The 26,411-nt window shown below is 36.1% G+C and overlaps 1 protein-coding gene across 4 annotated transcripts in view; it reads left to right on the top strand.

Moving 5' to 3' along the window:
* Window positions 1–25,292, top strand: part of rttn (rotatin) — a 90,883-nt gene extending 65,591 nt beyond the window's left edge. For 2 of the 4 annotated variants that reach the window (XM_062980578.1, XM_062980577.1), the window contains 12 exons: window positions 4,195–4,348; window positions 5,293–5,430; window positions 7,258–7,469; window positions 10,734–10,839; window positions 12,338–12,435; window positions 13,454–13,531; window positions 14,469–14,595; window positions 17,226–17,428; window positions 19,185–19,452; window positions 21,524–21,627; window positions 23,913–23,982; window positions 24,887–25,292. In XM_062980578.1, the coding sequence (XP_062836648.1) occupies window positions 4,195–4,348; window positions 5,293–5,430; window positions 7,258–7,469; window positions 10,734–10,839; window positions 12,338–12,435; window positions 13,454–13,531; window positions 14,469–14,595; window positions 17,226–17,428; window positions 19,185–19,452; window positions 21,524–21,627; window positions 23,913–23,982; window positions 24,887–24,969 (1,641 nt within the window). In that variant the 3' untranslated portion in view covers window positions 24,970–25,292. Of the gene's footprint in view, window positions 1–4,194; window positions 4,349–5,292; window positions 5,431–7,257; window positions 7,470–10,709; window positions 10,840–12,337; window positions 12,436–13,453; window positions 13,532–14,468; window positions 14,596–17,225; window positions 17,429–18,092; window positions 18,170–19,184; window positions 19,453–21,523; window positions 21,628–23,912; window positions 23,983–24,886 lie in introns of those variants that run through there. The other 2 variants (XM_062980579.1, XM_062980580.1) reach the window with 2 other exon arrangements.
* Window positions 25,293–26,411: the final 1,119 nt, after the last annotated feature.

Genomic DNA, 26,411 nt, shown 5'->3' with positions numbered 1-26,411 from the left:
ACCACAAGTTCAGCATAGGTGTCCTTCTTGAGAAGTCTGAAAAGGATGTGGTTTCTCATGTGAGAAGTCTTATTATTAAGAAAAAGCTAGTAGTGCTTTAGAAAGAACAGTATTTTTCTTTTATGTTGGGAAGCTAGATTATAGTACACAAATATGTGTAGTCTGCCTAATATTTGCACTCTGTCTCTGTGTGTCAATATAACATAATATAAATGTATGTGTGTACACATGTGTGTGTTGTTTGGAAAATTCTCGACTCTCATTTGGGAGCATTAGTGAAATGAAGATGGTCATTTATTTAACAACATGCCAGTCTAAATACCCATTATTCAAACTGAGCAACCTGACACTGGAACAAACACGTGCCTTATCATTTATATCTGTGGGTCCGCAGGTGTTTTGGCCTACAACTCCCAGAAATCCTAGCCAGTTTACCAGCTGTTAGGATTTCTGGGAGTTGAAGACCAAAATATCTGGGAACCCACAGGTTGAGAACCACTTATTTATATTATTTTTGGTGAATCTATCCAGCAACACTATATGTAGCAAATCACAGAAGCATACTGAAGCTAAATTATGAAAAAACAGTCATTAAGCTGTAATGTAAAATTAACAAGCAAAGTAAAAGCTATCCATGTTGTATTATTTCCTTACATTTGACAGTGTTATTTGTTTTTAGTAGAAAATTTGAATTAATTGACATTGGGGACCAGACTATTCTGATAATGCTTACTCTGCTTTTCTTTGTGGTTCCTAAGAGCTTAATAAATTTGCATCTTCTGCATTTTTTCATTATTCACAATATCTTCTCCAACTGCTTAGCAGTCTGACCTAAATATTCAGGAAGAAAAACTGACAGCTACCTATTCCACAGAGTCAAGGCAAAGATGGAAGAAAAATGATTTAAGAAAATTCAAATGGGAAAATTAATCTAGAGAAAAACACATGCTCAGGGGAGGGGAGGGAGAGGAGGATAAAATTTAAGGAGTGAAACCTGAGGCTCTCCAGAGTTGGGGAAAATAAAATAACAGAAAATAACAGCTGTGCAAGCATCTGGAAGGCTCTAGTGGAAAATCATGCCAATTGGCCCTTCTAGAGTTGCCCACCCTCGTTGTATATTAACAAAACCAAATTATTTCCCCTATTCCTTTCCAATACTTCATAAGCCTTGTTCTGGGTGACTCGGATTCCCTAACTCAGACTGGAGCAATACATTTACTATTTTGACACCTCACATTCTTCCATGTGGGACAGGATTTTTCTAATATATAGGGAGGCTGATTACTTCTGAATGCAATTGACTTAAAAGGAAATTAACACATTCAATTCTCAGCAGTTTTATGCAAGATTGAGATTTCAGGTGACATATTGGCAACTGCTAGCTTTGATTGCCAAAGGGGTTCTGTTAGAAGCAAAATTATAATAGTTTTTTTCTCAGGGGACAAACTCGATTCTTCCTGTCTGTAGACGAGAAACCTGAGGGTGGCAGGAAGGGGGGCATCCTTATAGGTTATCAGATCTTTCACAGAAAAGAGAGAGTGGGCATTCCTGCCTGTCTGCTTACCATAAAATCTCAGTTTCATCAATTATTAAAAACTTCAGAGCATTTTTCAGTTTTAAAACTCAGGTAACTGAGTTATGCAGAGCATGTCAATATAAAGCTATGACATCAAAGGTTCTTTGATCTTACTTCCCCTTGTGGATTTTTTCTCTCTTTTTTGTGAATGAAAGGAAAAGTAAACTCTTTACTAGATCAGTAACGTGCCATATCAGCTGCAGTTTTATCTGTAGCTTCAAACAAGATAGCAATCCAGTTGCTTTTCAGAAATAAGTGATGAAAAGTGCTATTTGTAAGTTTGTTCACATTTATTTAACACCATAGCAGGTTCTGAAATTATGGGATACTGATAGTTAACCACAGAGTTAACACTTGCAAAATAGAAACACTAAAACAATTGGGGAATTAAAATGTCCACATATATTTACAAACAATTTCCCTGCACTTCTGATGAAACAAGGGGCTCCTTCCATCATTTGTGAAAATGGCTTCCTGTTAATAATAACTCGGTGCATCTTTGTAAATTCACTCTTATTCCAGTATCTTTACACAAGATTGCACCCTGAATTTTCATCCGACAATTTATTTATTTTCTCCCCTTTCACTTTATTCATTATTTATATTCTGCTGCCTGTTTGAGACTACAGCAATCCTTTTTTCAAGAAATCTTGCCAAGAGTATCCAGTACTAGAGTTGCCATATGTCAGAAATAGCTTAAAGGCATACAGCAACAAGGAATATATAGTCTACATTTCTCACAATGTGAGACTCCAAACAGTTTGAAACCAGCGGTGTACTCATGTCCTCATTTACCTGGTTGAGAATTATTTTGTATCTGGGCTCTCTTAGTCCATGCCAGCTCAGTGACCATCATTTGACTACACAACCAGCCCACATAATTTTGTCTGACTACGTGTAGTTTAATTTATTGATGTTAGGTTTAATTTACTGATATTAGGCTTCAATTTTGATGTTAGGTTTTAATGTTATTTTCATATGTGAGATCTTTCTGGTATTTTATGTCAATATTTGTTTGTTTTATGAGGCATTGAATGTTTGCCGTTGTGTTTTGGAATCTGCCCTAAGTCCCCCTGGGGAGAAAGGGCAGAATACAAATAAAATTTTATTATTATATTACTACCCAAAATTAAGCCCCACCATTTCTTATGGTGCACACTATCAATACCTTTGCTTGGGGTTGTAGTTGCAAAGTTGTTTTGTTTTATATTCTACTTTCTCCCTAAAGCAAAGCCCAGAACAAACTTAAGAACTTAGCTATCATGTTAAATAATCATTTACAATGTAGAACATCATTTAAAAAGATATAAAATAGAGATTAATAGATACAGGCCCCCACTAAAAACACATCTACAAACTCCATTGATCTGCAAATTTTATTATTATTATTATTAGTAGTAGTAGTAGTAGTAGTAGTACTATTATTTCTTGCCTGCCTCTCCTTAAAGCTCAAGGCAAGTTACAACATTGCTAAAAACACACATTCCTCTTAATTTTTTGTTCTTTTAAAATACACATATTAAAACATATTTCCACAAAATACATATTAGAATATACAAAACAAAGATTAAATATAAGATACTGGTTTAAAATTCAGCATTAAAACTGGGTAGGCCTGTCAGAAGAGATAGGTCTTCACTTGTGTCTTAAATTGCGACAGCTGTCAGAGCTCTACTGGAAGGTTGATCCACAGTCATGAGGCGACTAATAAGTTCTTCTGGGTGGTGGTTGCCAGTTAGGTTCTGGCAGGCTGAAGCAGATGCCTTCCAAAAGACCTCAGTGTTTGGGGCAGATTGCACGGGAGAAGGCGATCCTGTGGGTAACCTGAACCCAAACCACGTAGGTCTTTAAAGGTCAAAAGCAACACTTTGTATAGATTAGGCTCCACATACTGTCTGGAGGGTCATTTGTCAAGGAATGCCAAATGTTATAGGCTATATTTTAGAGGGAGGAACTGGCAAAACCACCTCCTTGCCTAAGAAAAGCCTATGAAATACATGGGGTTGCTATAAACTTTGAAGACACACAAATTCACCCAAAACGATTCAAATAAAAAATGTTCACTAAATATGAACTGGTTGAAGAGCAGTTCATATTTGGTACTGAATTTGTTTGATAACTTGTTCATAATTCTGAACTGTCTCTTCCCTGTAAGTCAATTTACTAGTTATACTTTTTAAAAGAGTAATATGCTTTAATTAGACTGAATCTGTTCCCATTCTCACAGTTTCTATCCATCCATCCATCCTATCTTTTTTATTTTATTTAGTTATTCATTTATTTCGTGTTTTGGCTTTCTCCTAATATGGGACTCACAGCTTACATTTAAATGAAATACAGCTATTCTTAAGAAGTTTGAAGACATTTCTAATCAAACTGCCATTTTGTACTGTCATTCATTGAGGATTGATTTCAATAGTTTTAATGTCTGGTTTCCTTTTAGTGAAGTTGTTTAGTTTGTTTTTAGTGCCTTGAGCACAACTTTTAGTGGAAATATACATTATAATATAATACCAATGAAACTGTCAATGTAAACCACAATAATGTACTGCTTTCTAAAATAACAGATTCCAGAAATGGGCTGAAAGTATCTGAACCAAACTCATTTGTTTAAACAGGTTTTGTCTCTGGTGCAGTTTGTTTCATCCTTGTCCCAGCTCCTGAAATCGTGCTTGTTGATAGATACTCGCCTTGTGATGCAAGATGACTTACTGATGCCTCTCTTGGAAAATGCCTTTGTGGTTCTTTCCCTTAGATCTAAGGATGGCTTCGGTAACTATGTGTTGTAAGGAACATTTCCCAAGGCTTCAAACATGAAACTTGTTGCTAGAGCTCAAAAGTTATCATTACATGCAGATCATTGAGATCCTGGGTGATCCCTGACACCATACAGTAGTGATGTCACTGTCATTGCATGCATTGTGCCCCTATAATAGTAATAATAACTTTATTTTTGTACCTTGCCTACCCGAAGGGACTCGGGGCAGCTTACATATGGCACAAGGTCCCTAAAACAATGCATAAAATAAACAGTACAACACAAAATAAAACCACTAGTATATAAAACAACAATTTGTACTCAGAACAGCACCAATAACCTAAAGTGTCATCTGTGGTAAAATCATGGCCAACTGTAAACAAGAAGAAAGGAAAGTGCAAATTGTAGCTAAGGAACAAGGGAATGGGATAAAAGTGTTGTGCTGTATCATAATTGCAGACAATTGGGCTAGACATTCTCAAAGGCTTGTCTAAACCTCCAAGTCTTCAATTCTCTCCGGAAGGGAATTGAATAGCCTTCTATGTGAAGGCTTTACAGGGGCCTCTGACTGTAAAAGAAGACCTGTCCCAGTAATATGCTAACATTATTAAACATTCCAAAAATATAAAAAATGTTATGCTAAGTGAGACTGAGTATAATATGGCTCACATAATATGGTACACAACATTCTGTTTTTAAGCATAAATCAGGAGCTGCTGTTTCTAATCTTCCCATTCCTTTAATACCTTAGTTTGGTCATTTTTATAAACATTAAGTAAACAACAGGTTTGATACCATTGGGTTGCAATACATTATTGATATGTTCAGAACTACCTATCTTGTAGGCTTCCAAAGTGACCCATTAATGACAATTTGTTAGACTGAATTTACACTTACTTTATGCCACATAGTTATGTAAATGCACAACACTGTTTTATCTTTCTATTTTAATCGGCAGACTCTGAGCTATCAGCAGCAGTTTATCAAACATGGAAAGATTTATTCATCTTTTTGGCTACCTTGTTGAGAAAATGTGGCCACACCTCTCTACCATTTGTGACTGCAGCACTTGCCAAGTGTTGGACTGCAGTAATAGGTAAAATCTAATTTCAAATGCTTAATATCTGCAGTGTCTAATATGCGTAGCTGTCAGTAGCATTATGATATTTTATTATATGATGTATTTTTATAACATTGTCTACCTTTACCAAGGTTCAGCAAAATTAATTCTTAGTCGTTAAATGGAAAGCAGCTGTTTGTTTTGTTTTATCACATGCTCTTTAATGATTAAGTGACCATTGCCATCTGCATTCTTTTTCTTTAAATGGCATCCCTGCCAAATCCAACTTTTAATAGTTGCATGGAAGATGGACTTATAGGTTGGTTCTGCAGTGATGGAAAAAATGTTGCAGCTGATCAAATTGTCCTACACAGATGTTTGCACCCATTTGCAGAACTTTTGTCATTATCTGCAGTAATGGCACATTGTCTTGTGCATGGCAGGCAGGAAAGAAAGCCGAAACTAAGTAGAATCCAACAAAATTCACAGAAAAACTGGAGACAAGTATGAAAGTGCTCAAAAACTGGTTGCATTGTTGTTGTTGTTTTTAAAAAACTGACCTATTTTAAGGAGGCTATCTAGACTCAAACTACAGAAGTTTCTGGATCAGGAACTCTCAAAAGATATACCAGAATAAAGATTACAATTACATAGTTTGAGATTTCCTGGTCCAGAAATTTCTGAAGATTGATAACACTGGCCAACACATGTTAGGCCCGTTTCTGGGTATATTTGACCTGCTAATTCCAAAAATGGCATTAATTTTCTTCGATCAACTCTAGATTCTGAGATACAGAACATATGCTCTCCCATATAAAATCATGATAATCGTATCTAAGAAACTAGAGCTGATGCTGTCTAGCCAATGCAATTTTCTGAATCATCATTCCAAATAACCCCAGAAACAGGGTTTTTTTTTGTTGGGCTGTGTTATAAATAACGCCTTGAAGAAGGTCTCAAGACAGGCAAAATACATTGGGCCTTTTCTTCTGAGGCAGGAGCTAGGAAAGAGTGACACTCTTACTCCAAGCATTCCCCTATTGACATCTGTCCTACTCTCTTAAAGTTTTCTCCTTCAAACCCGGACAAACAAATTATAGCAAATCACAAACTAAAGAATACCAAAACACTGATCACTTGTTTTCCATTCATGGGGCAGATGTTTGGAGAATGGAATGATGCATGTATGTCTGCATGAGATCTTTTTAAAAAGCAACTGCTCATAAATTGCATTGAGTACATACATGGAGCAATGTCATGTTTAGCTACACTGTCACTTGTGAGTTACAATATATAGGGCTTGAGCTGTTAGGATTTCAATATTGCTTTTAAGAAGAATGAATATAATGACCTTCCAAAGCTTGCTTGTGGGGAGATTGGCTAAATGGTGGGTGAAATAGTAAAAATAAATTCTTTATAAGATGACACATTTCCTGACAGACTGTAAGTGTTTGGATTTATTTAAAGCCAACATTCTATCAATTGCACTTTGCCAGCTTCTTTCATACTGTTCAACAATTTTTTGGACATTGAAATAATGCAAATATGTTTATTCTCAGTTTATTTCTGGGTAACTAGTACACTTTGGGAAAAGGCCCATTTTGAGAAACAGTTTCTCTGGAGAATTTGTTCAGGTTGCTAACAACCTATATTGGATTCCTCTACTTAGTTTACAAATAAAACTTAAATTGAAAGACATATTATAGCTCAAACATTGACTATTGTTTTATCTGTTTATTTAAAACAGTATCTTGCCCTATATTTGAGGATCTCTACTGCGTTGCATGCACCTTTAAAATAATTTTCTAATATTCTATTTAAACATGCAATTTGTATTTTTCTTGTGTCTCTGTGATATTCTAGATACATTTTGTGAATGTTTGCATCTGTCTGTTACACATCCTGATCTGTATGTGAGCTGCTTGCACTTCCTTGCCATTCTTTTTTCTGAAGAAGGAAAGAGAGAGCTATGCCTTCAAGAGGATATGTCCTACCACCTAACAGTGACTTTCCTTCTGGATGAAGATGTGAAGAGCCAACTATCTGTAAACAAACTCTGTGAATTGATAATTCAGGTAAAAGCCTCCCTTTAGATTTTAATGTACTTCCATAGTTCAATGATTTTAGTGGTTATACTTTGGCTAATAAACATTGAAATCACTGCTTTGCCTTTTCCATATTGAAAGATAGGCAAAAGGTCAATAAAATACATAAATAAATAAAGTAAAAATAAAAAATGAAATGTAATATCTTATTTAAACAAAGTGTGGTTTATATAAAACTTGCAAAAATGTGTTGTCGAAGGCTTTCATGGCCAGAATCACTGGGTTGTTGTGAGTTTTCTGGGCTGTCTGGAACATGGCCGTACAGCTCAGAAAACTCACAACGCAAACTTGTAAAAGTTTTTAAAAGTGTTTAAACTTTTTATTTGTCTAAAACACTTTTGGAAAAGATATGAAACTTGTAGCCCAAGTATAAGTCATATGAGGCAACATTTAATGGGCTGAAAGAAGAAATACTATGTGTACTTGAGCACAAGTCATAGTTTACATTAGAAGTATGTGTCTTGGATTATTGTGTTTTTCTTCAGCTTGGCCATAAGAATACTGGATTTTTTCTTCTGTTGTAGACTAGAAATACGATTTTGTATGTGATTATAGACTGGTTGTGGTTTGCCTGAATTATGATTGTCTGAAACAAACCAATGTCAAACTGGTTTTAAAAATTAAGTTTTAACTATTATGATTGCCTGAAGCAAGCTAATTTCTTAAACCGTGGTATTAAATTAAAACCATCATTTTCACTGAATTTCACCCAGATTTGGACAATCTAAAATGCAAACAAGCTGCCCAAACTTTTATAGTCATTGCTGTGAATGAATAGGAATGTATGACTACAGATCTTGTTATCATTTGAATCTATGGCTTTATGTTGTATCCTACCCAACTCGTTATAACGGAGAAATCATTTTAGTGAGAGTAATGGAGAACAAGAGTGGCAAGACTAATAGGTGAAATATCAAGCAATCCAAAACAGCCAAGATTGTTCTCAGGCTTAAGGCTGCCAAAACTGGTTGTACCTCCGGATTTTGCCAATACAAAATGCAATACTTTTCTTACAAATGATTGTGGTTCCTTCAAGACACATTACTGTCTCCCTTGGCTGACTAGAAAATGGTGGCTGGTGCCATCTGAGCAGATCAACCAGAGGCACTGAATGGCAGAAGAGACAGAGAAACCATAGGTGGTGAAGGAGATTTGAGAGAGGGATGAAAATATAGGCTGTCATACAGATAGGTTCTTTGACAATTTTGTAATAACTCTTATTTTTCTGAGAAAAGGTCACTGAAAAGGTTGCATGACACTATTGGTAGTTGAATACACTTGCTTTTTTTTAAATGTAATGTCAAGGAAAGTGTTATAGTAGTAGCACTATCAAAGCAGATACAGGTATTAGAAATGGCTTCATAGAAAAAAGTAGACAGGAAAAAGGACTGCCTTTCACTACTTAGAGGCAAAGAGATAGCATTAAAATGTCGAAATTGAAGAAGTGATTGGCATCATGACAAAAAATAATGGCCATTGAAAAGGAGATGATTCGTTATCCGTAGAAATAAAGAGACTTTGGGGCAGAATTGAGCATTTGCAGATATGGAGGAGAAAGGAGATGTGACATCAGCAGTTGTAGGCTTTAGAATCTAGTCACCATCAGGAAGGGGCAACAGGTAGGGAGTGTCACATTTATTATAAACCATGTTTAAAATCAAAAACAGTGCATGTGGGATCATTTATTTATCCATTTTCTTTTTAAATATGAAAGATGAGCAGGATAGTTACAGATGTTAGGCAGTCTTGGTGGATGACAAATACAGTACAAAAAAGATAGGTATCAGCTGAGAGCAAAATTATCATACTGTTGATACAAGTTTGTAGAGATTTTGCCCAAAGATGTTGTCATTTCCCTTCCTTTGGGAAGTTCAGGACTTTTTGAAGATAAAGTTCTCTTTTGTTAAGTCATTTCTTTTAAAGACCTCAAACGTAGTCAGAGTGACACCAGTTCTGTGATTCTTTGGTTGTTTGTTTTTCGGGCAGGCTATAACAGAGAATGGGCATTGCTCATCTAGCAGAATGCTTTTCCCAGATACTAGAATTAGCTATATACATTTCTTTCCTCCCCCCCCCCCCCCCAAATAATACTTCACAACAAAAACACACACAAAAAGAAAAACAACAATACTTATAAATACATAAACATAGACATACTTAGACAACGACTGTCCAACAAACATACATCTCTACAAATAACTCCAAAACTACCAACATATACATAAATTAGTTTTAAAAGTGTATTTCTAGCTTCTCATTTGTCAGTTTCTTTATAAATTTAACATTTTTTCTTCCATTTTATGTCCAGCAAATTGTTTACTTCTGTTTGTTAAATTTAGCTACATGCATTTCCAAAATATTCAATTGCCCTAGCTATTTCTCACCTTGCACATTTGTTTTCTTATGCAGTTCTTTTTGGACCCCCAAAAACATAATTAGGTTTTATAGTTCTGTAATATTCATTTTGTTGTAAAAACATAGAAGATGCAAATTGTGAACATTTGTAATGTCCCAGTGCCACCTTGGTGGTTTATTTCTTTACCCGTTGCAAACTATCCTATCAAGCTACCCATTCATTCCTCATCCAATTTCACAGAAATATTAACAACAATATTGTTTCATTTAAAAGTGTGGCTAAATACATGCACGAAGCTTAATCAGACAATGCAACTGTAGAAAAGCTATTATCTAAGCAAATGATGAGAACTTAATGTAAGTATAGATAGATGAAGACTAAAATAAAGGTAGGCCAAAATACAGATAATCACCACATCATCTTTACACAAGGAATAGCTAAAATCTTTTGTATCATAGAGGTGACAGAAGCCCTTTCGATCCATGTATGAAAGGGTGGTTGAAGCCAGTTCACTGGATGAAAAATATATCTGGGATATATTCTGGTATGAAGCATGGCCTTGGCCATAAGAAATTACAGAGGAATATTCTGAAACATGACAGTATTCAGTGTTCTGCCTGCCAATTATTGCATTACAGAAAATGATCACAAATCACATTCATGCACATGGCTTATGCCTCAACCACTGCTGACGTGGCCTAAATGTCCCATTTTAATATCAGCTGATGATTAAGAAAGAAGAGAAGTGCATAACTGTACTTTAAACTTTTAATAATGCATATGTAAATGAAAAATGTAGAAAGGTGGTGTGCAATGGTAATTTCTATAGTACATGTTTCTGTTTTTCTTTGTAGTGACTGATGTGGCTTTATTTGTAGAACTATGAAGAAAAATCCTTTGAAGATGGGTTGAAACGAGTTGCTTCAAGTGCTTTGCTTCCCCTTTTGGCTGTCAGTAAAAGTGCCCAGAAATCGGCTTTGGAAGGTGAGTTGCTGTCATGTTACAACTATGGATTATGAATCAAGTGGTCTTTCTTGTGTAACAAGCGTTAAAATATTGGCCATCAGCATCTTTATAGCCTTGCACATCCTGAGATATGCAAGACTCAGAGCAAGATGACTATTGGGTTGTGAGGCACTGATTCTGTTCTCTTCAAGTAAAATCAAGTCACAACAAAGCTAAAGAGATGTATAATATTGCTTTCATGTGACGCAGAGTTTTTTGGAGATTTCTATTTCCTTACTAAGAATGTAAATCCTCAACTATTGCGCTCTCACATATGTGGATGAATAATTGTGACAATCATCTTCCCACTTTAGAATAATATTAATATTAATATTCTTCTACAATATTTACCTTGTCTTAAAGCAGTAGTTCCCAACTTTTTGGTCCTCCAGGTGTTTTGGACTTCAGCTCCCACAATTCTGAACAGCTGGTAAGCTGGCTTGGATTTCTGGGAGTTGAAGTTCAAAACACCTGGATGACCAAAGGTTGGGAACCACTTGTGGAAAAATCTATTCTACATAGAAAAAAGTTTTTCATGCCATAATTCAGATTCCTGTGCAGAAAAAAAGTTTTAGCATACAAAAACCCCACATTTTCCAGTTATGCTGAGACATTAAAATACTGAAAAAAATTGTACGAGATTTTTCTTCGGTATTATTAATCCTGGTGGCAGTCTTTAATGGTTGATAAAGGGATTTTTCAACCTGAGTGCAAGGTTAATAAATATTCTATCTATCTTTACTTTTGAATCACTTTTTGAGCATTACTGTGCATTAGAAGCAGTCAAGTGTATTGAAAAGCAACACCAAATTAAGTGGTAAAGGTATATTAAGCAACACAGTAATTCAAGTTTATCCTTCTATTCCTGCTCAGGGAATCATCCTGATAGTTAAATATGTTTTCATTTATGATACTGTAAACCACTCTTTCTAAACTGGTATCCTTCATATTTTTTAGTTTACCCAAAAATTTGACTTTTTAAATTATTTTTGGTGAGGCTTCTGTTTTGTATATTTTGATGGTTATGTATTTTTACTTCACTTTATTTATCTCAGACATTTATCATATTATATCCAGAAAATTGTTCTGTAATTATATTGTATAGTTTTATATGCTTATTTTATCCATCCTTCTCGTGCATGTACATTTTAGATTATATACTTTGGGCAGGGCTTGCTATTAGTTGTTGTTTTACTTGCAAAATACTATGTATACTGATGGTGCTATATAAATAGATGGTGATGGTGATGGTGATGGTGATGGTGATGACGATGACGACAATAACAGCAACAATTTGGCCCTTTGAACCTAACTTGGCTAGACTTTTTAAAGTGACTCTTTAATACGAATATAAATTAGTTGTGAAGTATTTAATCAGTTTAAACAATATAAAAATCTTTAATCATGTTGTATTTGCACATTGTGCAAGTATTTTAGCATGTGAGCATATTTGTTAATAGAGTGTTTTTCATCACAGCTAACCTCATAGAAACGTGCTTGGAACAGATGAAACATATTCATGCACAGCTGAACCTAGATACCTTGAGGCCTGGCAAAGCAGTCCAGAGAAAAAAAGTAAGTAAACTGCTAAAATGTGATTTAAAAAAATTATATCTCTGAATTACGTTGCTTCAATGTACATTACTGTACACTCTTCTGCACATTTACTCAGAATATGTCCCATAAGTCATAGAAAAAGTCAGTTTTGGGGAGCAATATGTAGAGCACTTCCTGATTCTTTTTTTTTTTTTTTTACTTTTTGTCACCATAACTGATCCTTCTCTACATTGGATTACCTGGTTTTTTTTTTAAAGCAAATAAGCTGAGTAATCATAGCAAACAATTGGTTTTTTAATATCTAAATCGGCTATATTTGAACCTTCTAGGTCGCTTATTTAAAATGGATGCTGCCTCCCCTTGCCCACTTTTCTGTCTTTGGTCTGCTCTAATCCTTAAGGCATATAAATATTAATTAGTAACCCATAAATACTCATATACAACCATGTGTTTTTTGTCCAGAATGTGTATATCAATGTATATATCCATCTCTTCAGGTGGAGTTGTGAAATGCAGCAGAAAGAACATGTAAATCTTTTCTCCAAGGAATCTATTAGACAATACTTAGCATTCAAAAGCAAAATATTTTCATGTAAATGCATAAAGGGTTTGAGCTAATGTGTATTTGCATAGTTGCGTAGAAAACAAGTGGTGACCTCAGCTGAGCCTTGTTCAAAACTGATGGGGATTTTTTCTATCCATTTCATCACTTTACTTCACCTCACTTTCACATTCTCACTGCTCTTTTGAAAGCAAACACTTTAATTATCATCCAATAGATTTATTGTGATTGAAAACCTAGTAGCTGTGATGGATCCTGTATTGTATCACTGTTCCTTTATGCCTTATGGAATACTTCTCTGTATTGGATGGGTCTTGAAATCCAATATTTTTTCTTCTTGACAGCATTTAGAATGTCAACATCAGATGCAATTGGAGAGTGGCAAAATACCTCTAGAATTGAAAAGCCCTATATATGTCAGACAAAATAGATTCTGCTTGAACATTGATGTTACTTCGCTTTTTATTCCACTAGGATGATAACCTGGGCAAAGAATTAAAGCTCGTCATGCAACTCCTAAGAAATTGCTTCTTCCAAAATGAGGCCTGCAAAGTAAGAGACAAGGGAAATGTACAAACTTCAGCTGAAATAGTTGGGGAAAAAGTGCCTGATGGAAGTATCAGGAACTGTCCCACAGAATGAAGTTGTCAACAACGTAAAAATATGGCTAGGAGGGAGGAAAGGAGGGTCTATTTATTGGATGTGATCAGTTTTTGCCTCCTTATTGTTTCTTCAAAATTATATATCAAAATTTGTACTGATGGCCTGGAATCCAAGTGTAGGAAGTGCCTTACCACATCTCAAAACAGCATCCTTCAAAGTCACTAAGTTGGACAATACTGCCCTAACCAACACAAGATGATGCAATATTTTCTTTCCTATCTACCACGGAATACTGCTGTTGTTTTGTTGTAATTGGTTTTTTTATTGTTATCTTCCCTGTATGATACTGTATGATAACATAGCCCAAGTTCCCCCCACTCCCTAATTCTTGATGTCTTGGTTTTTAGGCCTGTTCCTGGAATTGTTTGGGGCACTGATTCAGAAAGTTGCATTGGTTAGACCTCATCATCTTTAGTCTCTTAGATATGGTTAACATGGTTTTCAGTGGGTGAACAGATGGCAATTGGTAAATGTCATATGCTCTGCATCTTGAAAACTAGAGCTGATATCAGAAACTGGGACCATTTTTGAGATCAGCAGGTCTAATATACCCAGACACAGGGCTAACATCTGAAGCACCAAAATGTGTATTGGGCACTGTAATATATCTTAAACATGTGAACTGTTTAAAGTTTTTCTGGCTGATGCTCCACAAGTAAAATGTTAATTGTTTATAAAAAAATCTTCTCTATACATTTATTCATGTTTTTATTATTGTTTTAAATGTGTTGTTGGCCACGCTGAGTCCCATTATTGGAAGAAAGGTAGAATATAAGTTAAATAAATAATAGTTTCCATGTTGCTTTGTCTTCTTTTTGTCTTACAGGCATCAGCCCTTGGAACTCACCTTATCTCTGTTTTGCATTCTCTTTGGCCATGGCTTTTAATGGATGACTCACTGATGCAGACAACTCTGCATTTACTTTGTGTCTACACTGCAAGCTTTCCTCCGGGTAGGACATGTTTCAGACCTTATTTGCAAATGCTGTATATACTCGAGTATGAGACTTAATGTTACCACAAAAAACCTGGGAAAGCTTATTGACTCAAGTGTAAGACAAGGGTGGGAAATGTAGCAGCTACTGGTAAATTTCAAAAACGAAAACAAAAATAGATACCAATAAAATTACATTAATTGAGGCATCAGTAAGTTAAATATTCTAGAATATTTACATAAAACTGTAATTTAAGATAATACTGTCCAATTCTGATTGCCTATATACTCGAGTATAAGCCGACCCGAATAGAAGCAGGGCAGGACCCTCACTCGAGTATAAGCCAAGGGGTGCTTTTTCAGCCTTAAAAAGGACTGAAAAACTGATTATACTCAAGTATATATGGTAGTTCTAAAACATTCATTGCAGTGGATGAGGAAAGAGAAACTATTTCTACCATGCAAATGAAAGTTCACCTCATATAAATGTTGCTTTCATACATGTATGGAACATGACATAGGTTCCATGTTTACTTTCAGAAACTGTGTGTTTATATTGTATGTACTTGTGTAAAAGTAAAAAAAATAGACCCCAGAAAACTGGGCCAACTTATCTACAGATGAGTATAGATACTGTACTTTAACTCACATCAAAAAAGGAACCAGCCCTTTCTCTGAGTAGAGTGGCAAAAAGTGAGAGCTTATTCCTCCCCAGTAGACCAGTCCCCTCTACTCCTTTTAACCTTTTTTAAAAGTCTGGGTAAGAAAATGGCAACAATGGCTCTTTGGACTTTCCTCTCAAATGAGAACCAAGATAGTAGAGAGAGTCAATGCTTCTTTCTTTGTGTCCAAACTTTCCAAAAGACCATATCTCCCTTAACTTCTTTTTTTTAAAAAAGGGAACCATTCCCTTTTCTAAAAAGAGTGGCAAAAGACCTTTTTGACTACCTGGGTGGCAAAATGGCAGCAGAAACAGCCGTGGGATTGACCCTACCTTCTGGTTATACCAAAATCTTATAATTTTGAATCTCAAACCTGCCCTCGACTTGTACATGAGATTAATTCATAAATGTGTAGATAAGATATAGATTGAGTTCATCCCTTTTCATTCTCATATAAGAAATACGATACATTTGAAAATGTATTTAAGCTATAAATGATATTACTCACATAATGATGTCACTGTGCAGCATCTATACTGAATATGCATTGTTCAACCAAGCTTTTGATTCTTAATAAGATTTGCTTGTTGCACTTGAATGGGGAACAATGTGCTTGGCCATGAGAGTCTGCCTCACCTTAGTAGATTACAGAGCAAATGAGTATAATTATTTGATGTCTGAGTGCTTCAAGCAGAGAAATCAGCCTAGGTTATAAAAGTTTCAGACATAATTGATTTTTCATACAAAAAGGTAGTGATCTTCAATCTACAGAACAATGTTTTGCTTCTAATGTGGGTAGCTGGTTCATGAGCTGACTGAATCTACAGTATGTGTATACACTAAAAACTCTCCCATGCTGAATTTGTTCTCATTCAACTATAATTGGAAGGTATGAGGTTAATGGCTCTGTTCCCACTTACAGATTCTTTTGTAGGAGTATGTTTTAGTAGGAGTGCCTTGAAAATTCGTTCTTAAAACTGACAAGTTGTCATGAAAAACAAATGATTTCTTATGGTTAAAAATAGCTTTATATATCTTCATGAAAGCTTTAATTGTCATGTGAATAGGTTTTGAAGACATATTGTGTGTGTGTCATTATAGCTGCAGCTTTCATTTTGTGATAGCTTTATAAAACATGAGATCATTTTAAATTATATCAGGCCGATGAACCAAAGATCTATATATTCCCAAGACTGAAATGTCAGGGAAAGTTACAAACTACTTTCTTCAAGCAGAGGGGACAGTCAAAAGCAGTTTGTAATCTGGCATGACATATTTGAAGAAAAATAAAAAGTCTAAATTGCAAAGGCTGTGGTAGCTTTAGGGTCGTAGCCATGGCTAGCATCCAAAGTCTGCAAAACAATTTTATTCATACATTAAATCATATATTAAATCAAATTAAGTTGTGCAAAGCTCATCTCATACATCTTTCCTGTGGAATAATTTATCTGTAAGAGATCCTCTTTGCTACAGATGTCTTAGGTACTTGGAAATTTTTCCTCAAAACGTGCAAATACCTGTTAAATGCTGATTTTCTCTTTTTTCCCCTTTTCTTTGCCTAAATTTCTAGCTTGAGGATGGTAACTAAGAAGTGGCAAGATTGTTGTAAACACCGACATATTTTCTGATGACCAATTTAAAAAGCAGAATTGTAATCCTTATAAAGGGATGCAGCTATGTATTTACTGGCACCAAACATTTCTTGTTATATTAGCTAATGCAATTTTTAATGTTTTTATTATAAGAAATTTGAATGAGATTTTTCTTTTCTAATCAATTTTAATATTAATAGAACACTGATAAACTAAGCCAATTTTGTTGTTTTAAATGGGATTTTCACAATGTATCCATATGCTTACAACGTTTTGAATACAGATATTTTATATATTACGTAGAATGAAATTACAATGCTTATTTATATAGAAACTATGAAAAATACATGTGTTTTTTCCTGATTCTAAAATGCTGCCATGTTTCAATTTTATAGGCTGTGGCGCCCTTTGTATGGCAAGTAGTGGATTGTCTCCCCTTCAGACAGCCCAAAGAACTGCAGCTGGAAACTCACTAATGCACAGTATTATGAAGTTAGCTTCTCAAACTCTAGCAGAAAACAGCACCATTCAACAGATGACCTTTAGTCTTCTGGCTAACTTGGTTGTATCTCATGACTGTAAGGGTGTTCTTCAGAAGGTAGGTATATCAACTTCAATTTATTTCAAAGAGATGTATAATTTGAGGCAAAATAAAGTGAGCATATTAGGATACCCAGTGTTTTCTAATAGTATTGAACTAAAGGATTAAAAGGCAAATATCACAACATTAATGACAGATATTGGCCAGAGGCCAAGAGTGTGCCTCCAGTTATGCAAACTCTTCCATCAGTGAGATTAGGAAAAGCACCAGCCATCTACATCGCTCAAAACTACTATGGATGGTCTGCTTGTTCTTTTAGAACTACTTCTATCAGTAAATGTATACTGTTGGGTCCTGAGCATAGTCTAGTCCTATTCTTAGTATTGTGGTTGACCTTGCATATTTCATCTTTGAATACTTAATGGTATGGACACCACTTTGTAAATGAAAGGTAGGCAAATTATTGGTTGCAGGCAACACCCAAGAAATTTCTTCCAATGCCTGTATTTTGAAAGAATGAATTTTGGCATTGTAAGAATGACAGGTTTTAGTTTAGCATTCACAGCCCCACCAGCTCAGGCCCGTCATTCTGAAGCCCCCAAAATCAAAATACCGCATTTCATCATGATCTAATTCCCCATTAAAACCATCAAAATTGGCAACTTTTAACTATATCTTGTGGCAGTAGACTTGTGGCCACTCCAATTTAAACTTTTTACAGGTTTGCTTGGCAAGATTGGTTCAGAGGGGATTTGCATTTGCCTTCCTTTGTGCTTGAGAGGGTGTGACATGCCTAAGGTAATCAAGTATTCTGGTCATAATATGGCCAAACTGCTCCGCATAGGAAGCCAACCAGTAGGATTTAATTGTTTCCTCTGTCTAATATTTCCCAATGACCTGTATACAGAGAGCTACTGCCTGTCACACTGGTACAGTTATCCAGCCATCAAACTAGTAGCCTTTGATGGCCCTAACCCCATGTCATCATTATCTAATCCCTCATTAAAACCATCAAAATTGACAGCTTTTAACCATATCTTGTGGCAGTAGATGCCATAATTTAATTATGTGCTCTGTGAAGAAGTGTTTTATGTGTACTGACTCTCTCATCAGTCACCTTTAGTCAATAATCCTGAATTCTGATATCATGGGGGAAATGAGATAAACTTCTTCCTATCTGCTTCCTTCACAGTGGGCATAATTTTATATACTTCTATTGCCATTTATCTTGCACATGTTTTCTAAGTTGTCTCCAAAGAAAGGTAATAAGTAAATGGCTACAAACATCGTACAGAACTTTTCTGAGGTAGCCCCTCCCCCTCACACACACACAGGCAACCTGGAACCAAAATGGATTTAATTAGCACTGTTAACATTTGATGTACACAAGGCACTTTATAATTTCAGTTTCTTTCTCATTATACCCAAGATAAAATTTACCACTTTGAACAGGAATGGCATAAGAAGTCAACAGTTTTACTAAACTATCCATCACAATATCTTGCTTAGTCTTTCTCTGTCAGATCCCAGTAGTAAACTGGGGATTTCCCCCAGTATACCTCCATTAACATTGAAATTACTTGCCATGTCCCCTTTATGTCTAGCAGTTTATCATTAGGACAGTTCCCTTAGCCCCTCTGTTCCAGACTACTGTGCATAAACTGGATTGGCCAAAAAGTATAGGAAGACAGTCATGTTGCTGCATTTTTACCAGCTGACTATACTGTATAACTGAAATTGTGAGAATTGTTAATAGAACTCTACAAAAACGTTGTTCAGTAATATTGTATATTATGTTCTTATCGTTTTCCAGAATAACTTTCTGCAGAATTTTTTAGCACTGTCATTGCCAAAAGGAGGTAATAAAAGCCTTGGTGCATTGGCTGTTGCTTGGCTAAAGCTTCTTTTGAATTTGTCGTTTGGAGAAGATGGACAGCAAATGATTGTGAAGCTGAATGGTAGTTTAGATCAACTTATTGAGATGGCCAAGTACAAACACCGAAGTCATCCATATGTGATCCTTTTGATTTTGCACAACATTTGCTTTAGCCCAGCCAACAAACCCAGGATACTAGCTAATGGTGAGAAGTTGTTTTATTTAAACTCTGGCTGTGCTACAGTACAGATGCTTGGTAATAATATAGGTTGCTGAAAGTCTCTTGATAGATGAGAAATTGTATATGAACAAATTTAGGTCAAGATACTGCACACATTTAGCATAGCTGTTTATGTTCGTGCAATTATGTGAGATCCAGAATTGTACAAACGTCTGCATCAGATGTAGCCACCTTGAGGACCCCAATTTGGCAAAAGGTGACTCTTGCCTCAATCCAGTGGAATTGAGTTTCTTGCTCCCCCAAGAATTTAGAGAAGGAGGTTTCCAGAGCTCAGTCATTCATGTCTGTGAGATCTTGAGATTAGGAAGCAACTTAATAGTTGGGGCCAACAGTTTTTTTTTCATGTCAGGAGCAACCAGAGTTGCTTCTGGAGTGAGAGAATTGGCCGTCTGCAAGGACGTTGCCCAGGGGACACCCGGATGTTTTTGATGTTTTACTATCCTTGTGGGAGGCTTCTCTCATGTCCCCGCATGGAGCTGGAGCTGATAGAGGGAGCTCATCCAGCATGGAGCTGGAGCTGATAGAGGGAGCTCATACTAATCTTGAGATTAGGAAGCAACTTAATAGTTGGGGCCAACAGTTTTTTTTTCATGTCAGGAGCAACCAGAGTTGCTTCTGGAGTGAGAGAATTGGCCGTCTGCAAGGACGTTGCCCAGGGGACACCCGGATGTTTTTGATGTTTTACTATCCTTGTGGGAGGCTTCTCTCATGTCCCCGCATGGAGCTGGAGCTGATAGAGGGAGCTCATCCACGCTCTCCCTGGGTAGGATTCGAACCTGGTAGCTTTCAGGTCAGCAACCCAACCTTCAAGTCATGAGGCTTTTATCCCCTTGGCCACCGGAGGCTCAGGGGCCAACAATAACAGCTATGCACGTCTTTTCCAACACATGGATGTCCCAAATGCTGGGAAATTATTCCTATTAAGAGCCATGTTCTTTTAAAACACTTTATTTAAGCAATATGATATGCTGTTTTATGTAGTAGCGCTTAGTTCTTTCTTCACCAGTGCCTTGGGGCTCAATGATTTTCAGTGGCAGAGTGGGGGACCTAAATCTCATTTTCCATTAAAAATATCCATATACTTATACATAGAACGATAAAATGGCAAGGAATCTGAATGGACCTTTAGAATGGAATAGCGCCTCATTAGTCATTCCTTGTAAGTGATCTGCTGCACCGTAAATGCTCCGCACAGCTATCACAGGCCAACGGTTTTTGTGATTGGCAAAGATTGCTCCCTGGATAACAAATATCTCAAGTGAGCATCTATGTGAGCCTTAGAAACCCTTCTTGTGGGACAGACCACATTTATGGTGACTGATTGTGGTTGGAGGAGACCAAAGCTATTTGGTTCTAGTGCTCTAGATGCCTGCCTGAATTGGTCAAAAATAACAGCAAATCCAGCTTTGTTAATTAAATGGAATGGGAAAACTTTGGAGTCTTCTTAGTAGATACATTCTGAAAATCTCGAATAAAAAGGGAATAAGAAAAGAGAAATTAATCTGGGAAGTTGTCTAATCTGATAAAATTTATTGATGTCTGAATTCTCAGTCAAAATATCTGCTACATTCAGAAGATGAATCCAATATTTTAACCATCTTTGTTCTGCAACTTTCCTGTCCCCACATTAGCACACAGAAGCTGGAAATCTATTATTCACATATAATTTGAAATACCTGGAATATTGTAAATTCATTTATTATGTCTGATTTTTTTTAACAAGAAACCATTCTTAATGACAGAAGATATGGATAGGGATTACTTAAAGTAAATTATTCTGCATATTATATAGGCAAAATTGTGGAGGGGGTGCGCTCACACATGACTCTACGTTGCCTGTCAATTTATCACAACCCTATGAATTTCATAGGTTTTTCATAGGGAAAACCTTTGAAATACTCAGGGGTGGTTTGCACTGTTGTAATATTTATCACCGAAGGAGACAAATTATCTGCTGGAATGCACTGGAGCAGCTGAAAATGTGATAGAATGGCCTTTTGTTAAGTACATGTGTGGTCTTTTGTCTCTCTCATAGATAAAGCTATTGCATTGCTATCTGCCTGTCTGGAAAGCGATAGCCCTGTAGCTCAGAGAATAGGAGCATCTGCACTTTGGGCTTTGCTTCACAATTACCAGAAGGTTAGTATCTTAAAGGCAATTGCTTTTCTGCTATCATGTTTCAGCAAAAGCATTGCAGGATTTATTTATGTATTATGCTATATATCTGCATTTCCATTATTATGGTCAACATGACTGATAAACAGAGTCCTATATAAATTAGGTTTTTAAAAAATTGAACTTTAAAGCAGATTTGGTTAATCTTAGTTTACTCAGCTAAATTGCCTGATTTTTATTTCATTCTAAAACAACTGAAGAAGTGCCATCGCTTCATGGTAAAACACATAATTTGCATGCAGAAAATCCAAGCTTCAATCACTACATCTCCAGCTAGGGCTAGGAATGATGGTTATGTGAAACCACTGCCTGTCAGTATTAGCAATACAGAGTTAGATCATAAAATGATCTACGGTATTTAAGGTAGCTTTCCATGTTCCTGCATTTGTAGTGTTAGAGCAACAACTAACAGGAGTGGGCCACTTTGGCATGTCTAAAAATCAATTTTCCACCCCTCAGAATCACTGATGGCCATGCAGACTGCCCAAATGATCTCCTTCTGATTTTTAGAAGGTTCAGGAGTATATTGTCAACCTTGGCACCCCTCAGGGCCACACTTTGTACACCTCTGCTGTTCCAAAGTGACTGATCTTGGAAGGTCCCTCCATCCATTTTTTCAGGATTTCCTCTTTCCCAGCACATCGATTTATTCCATTCAGCATGGTAACCAAGTCCACTGTGTAGCGTCATCAGGGAACTGGAGGAACCAATATGGAAAGGGCAAGGAAGTTGACTTTATATGAATATAAATAAATATGCTCTAACTCAACACAACTGTTATCTTACAAGTCTCCTTGGTGTGCTGGAACACAGCAGTTATTTGTGATAATGGCTATACAGGAAGAATTTTTGTAACATCCTTGGTGTAGATAAAACATGTCAAACTTGTGGCTCTCCAGATGTTTGGACCTCCACCTCCCAGAAGCCATAGTCAGCTTGTCCAATGGCCAGGAATTCAGAGTGCTGAAGTCCAAAACACCTGGAGGACTACAGGTTTGACACCACTGGTGTAGACAAATTTATTCTGCTATACTGGTTTCCACATCACTAAAATTCAGCCATGACTTATTTTATGCAAGCTTCTTTCTCATTTACTATATTAGACACCTTTACATTCCTCCTTTCCTCTTCTCCTATTCCCACCCCTTATGGTTCTTATGAGTTCTGTGAGTTACATTGCCAGTCCTTACCCGCTTAATGTTCACAAGCTTTTGTAAAGTATTAATCCTACCTAGACTAAGCTCTCACGGAAACTGGTGTAGTAGGTTCCCTGAGACATATTCTGTCACATCACACAACTTCAACAGTTGGTTTTACAAGCTTTATTTGTAGCATCTCAACCTGGAGCATGTCTAGTTCAATGATCTCTTGCAAAGTTTTCCTTTGTGACCACTGCTTCAATCTAGCTCAAATTTATATTGGTTCTCATAGCGATGTAAAATAAGCATGTAGTATTTTCCCTAGTCCTCATGTCATATTACTCTTGTATTTCCTTCCTGGCAAGCATGAATGAGTCTCAGTGGCACGATTAGGATTCATTTCATTCTTTTCATATAGAGTCCTCACCTGCACTGTATTTCTTGTTAATACTCAAATATGAGAAGATGTTGGGAGTTTTTTTAAAAAAAAATGCTTCTTTTTCATTGCCATTTTTTCTCCTTATCGCTGTTAGTTAATGAAGCTTCTAACAGCATTAAGAAGGGAGCATGTTATGGTGCATCTGTTTAAAATGTCGATTCTTTTTCTGCTCTCGGCTTCTGCATTGGTGTTTGTACAATGCATAAATACATCAAATTAACACTGGTGAATGGCAGCATAATAAATTATCCTGTAAGTTAGGTGATGCATGGCTTTAAAATATGCTGTTTATTGTCATGCTATAGGCAAGCTATTTTTGTGCTTGCACTGTTGTATTCAGCAAGAAATTGGGAAACGTGTCACTCACAAGGCAGCTTAATATTCAGTGGAGAGCTTTCTGTTGTGCTGAGCTTTGCAAACAGCCATGTTTGGGGAAAATTGTGCTTCCTTTGATGGCTATATTTTACTGAATTATTCTCTCTTCTCCTTCCCCATAGCACTATTCACAGTGGTATGCTCACACATTACAGTCTTAAGTTTGAGAGTGTCATAGCCTTATGGTCTGCTGCCAAGAAAGAAACACAAGAGGAAGGAATGAGTTTAAAAGTATCAGCATGGGGGATTAATGCAGTCATTGAATTGTTCTTTTTCCCTACTTTTTTGTGCTACAGGCAAAAGTGACTTTGAAGAATCCATCAATAAAACGAAGAATAGATGAAGCTTTCCTTTCAGCGAAGAGAAGTATGTTTTAATGGAGAAAGTTTAGCTTCTGTCTCATAGGAGTAGCAACCGTTTCTATAATTGTTTTGTGAGATTATTAATATTCAACAGTGATCAAGGAAAAAATGTTCTGAAATAGGATTGTTTATTCAGAAGTCTCACTGCTTTCACTGACACTAGATATAAATTTTACATAAGGTTGTGAGATAGTCTCTAAAAGAGACCCAGAACCAGAAACTATGGATCTACCTGGGAGTGGCAAACACATTTTCTGTATCTTTGGTAAGATGTAAAAAAAATTAGTCCCTTATAAAATTGATACTGTAGAGGAGTCAATAAAACTGAAAGAAACTGTATCTTGTACCATATTTTAATAATGAACAATAGAATTGGTGAGGTCACCCTTTAAAGCCGGGGTCCTCAAACTAAGGCCTGTGTGCCAGGGCCGGCCCATCAAAGCAGTTTTCCTGGCCTGCTGGTAAACTGGCTGGGATTTCTTCAAAATGAAGTCCAAAACACCCAGAAAACCAAAGATTGGGAATCACTGATCTAGAGTGGAGTGAAATTTACTCCACAGTCAGTGAGCCAGATCAGCCAATAGATAGTTTAAGCCATTTTTTCAGTACTTCTATAGAATTTTTTAAAAAATAATTTTTGTTGAATACACATAAAAGAAGAGTTAGTGTTATTTACAAGTTTAGTTAAAAGCAGGGACTCTACTGAGCCCAACTTAAAGAATTTTTTTTTCTAATAGGATTTGTCAATCTAAAAAGTTAATATTGACATGCCACATTTGATTCTACTCACAGAAGTGTAAGGAAAAAAGGACTTCATTTAATTGAACAATTTTGACTTATTTTTTCTTTAATTAGACAGTGTTTCTGAGTTATAACATTAACATACTTGCCTTTGTCTCCCCTTTTAGCTTTTCAGATGCAACAAGAAAGCCAGCAGGATTCCTATTACTTAAAATGTCTTGAAAACCTTGTTCAACTTCTCAACAGTTAACATTTCTTACATAAATGAATGCTATGTGTTACAAAACTGGTTTCACTGAAGGACAACAAAATCCAAATGGAAGTGTAATCCCACTTTGTTGAAGTTGGATTAAATTCTTTTCTAATCTTTTGGACTGCATTCCAAAGAAGGATGCCAAAGAATGTACAGTAAACATGTTTGTTTCTCTTGAAACACCAGTGTTTTAGTGTCATCACAAGTCACAGATGGAAGAACAAAATTAAAAATACAGATTTTTAATTATGTAAATTGTAATTATGTAAAAATATATAGTCCCAATATGTAATTTTTTATAAATAAAGATGTGAGCGATATGTTGATTGTCTTACTCTTATTGGTAGCAGAGGGATGGGGAATCTTTGTCTGTTCGTATGTTGGATTACTATTTCCCAGATGTCCCAATCAGCATGGGAAGGGATAAATGGTTGGTTGTGTAATTCAGAACAGAGGATAAAAGGTTCACCTTCCCTATTGTAGTAGGGAAAACCATTTTGATGGTAGAAACAGAATGGGGGCATATAGCCTTCCAGATGTGAGACTGCAGCTCCCATCATTAGACAACACAGCTGCTGTTGAGGGATAATAGGAGTTATAATCATCTGTAGGTTTCACACTTCCGACGATCCTCATATAAATGATTGTGCACCTCACTTGAATGTATCCAAAGTGTGTTCCCTTGATTCTGAAGCAGGCAAGTCATATTTCAGATGTTTCATAGATTCATTTTCTCGCAAAGGAGGTAACAACTACAAATCCATTCTTCCACGATTTTAATTATATAATATTTGTTTTTTGTAACTTTCCAAAATAATAAATAAATTGTAACTATAAATATTAACTTCATTCTGCAGTCACCTTCCACCATCCAACTTTGAGATGCTTTCTTGTTCCACACTGTACTCAACACAATTTAGTTAACGGAAGCATAAAACTGAATGTCTAAAAGCGAAGGAAAAGACAATAAAAAGCTATGAGTTGATATGGTAATATATTTCTAAACGATGAAAAGAAAAACATTGCAGGTGTAGATTTTTATCATCACAGCCTGTTGAATGCTCTTCAAAGTTGCAGGGGAGAAATGTTGTCAGTGTCATATATAAGAGTTGTTTTTCATCCTTTCATGCTAAATTAAGGGTATAAGGATGCTGGATTAGATCCTAGGCTGGTGTAGTTCCAGCAATTTGTTTACACCATAGTCAACCCAGTTGTCGATAGAAAGCTCACCAGTGGTGCATAATATAATGGCAATATGAGGAAGTTAAAATCTGAGACTTATTTTTGAATTTATTTTGTATTTATGGGAACCTGAGTGACAATTAAAAGTGCTTTAATTCTCATCCTTAACTATAGGGTTTACAAGAGAGTGTCTCTCTGTCTGTGTGTGTCTCTGTGTGTATTTTATTGGTAGGGCTCCTAATTTAGGCAAATGCTAT

This window comes from Anolis carolinensis, chromosome 4 (assembly GCF_035594765.1).
Source record: "Anolis carolinensis isolate JA03-04 chromosome 4, rAnoCar3.1.pri, whole genome shotgun sequence".
NCBI lineage: Eukaryota > Metazoa > Chordata > Lepidosauria > Squamata > Dactyloidae > Anolis > Anolis carolinensis.
Note: the sequence above shows the minus strand (reverse complement) of the source record. Positions and strands in the feature narration are given on the sequence as shown.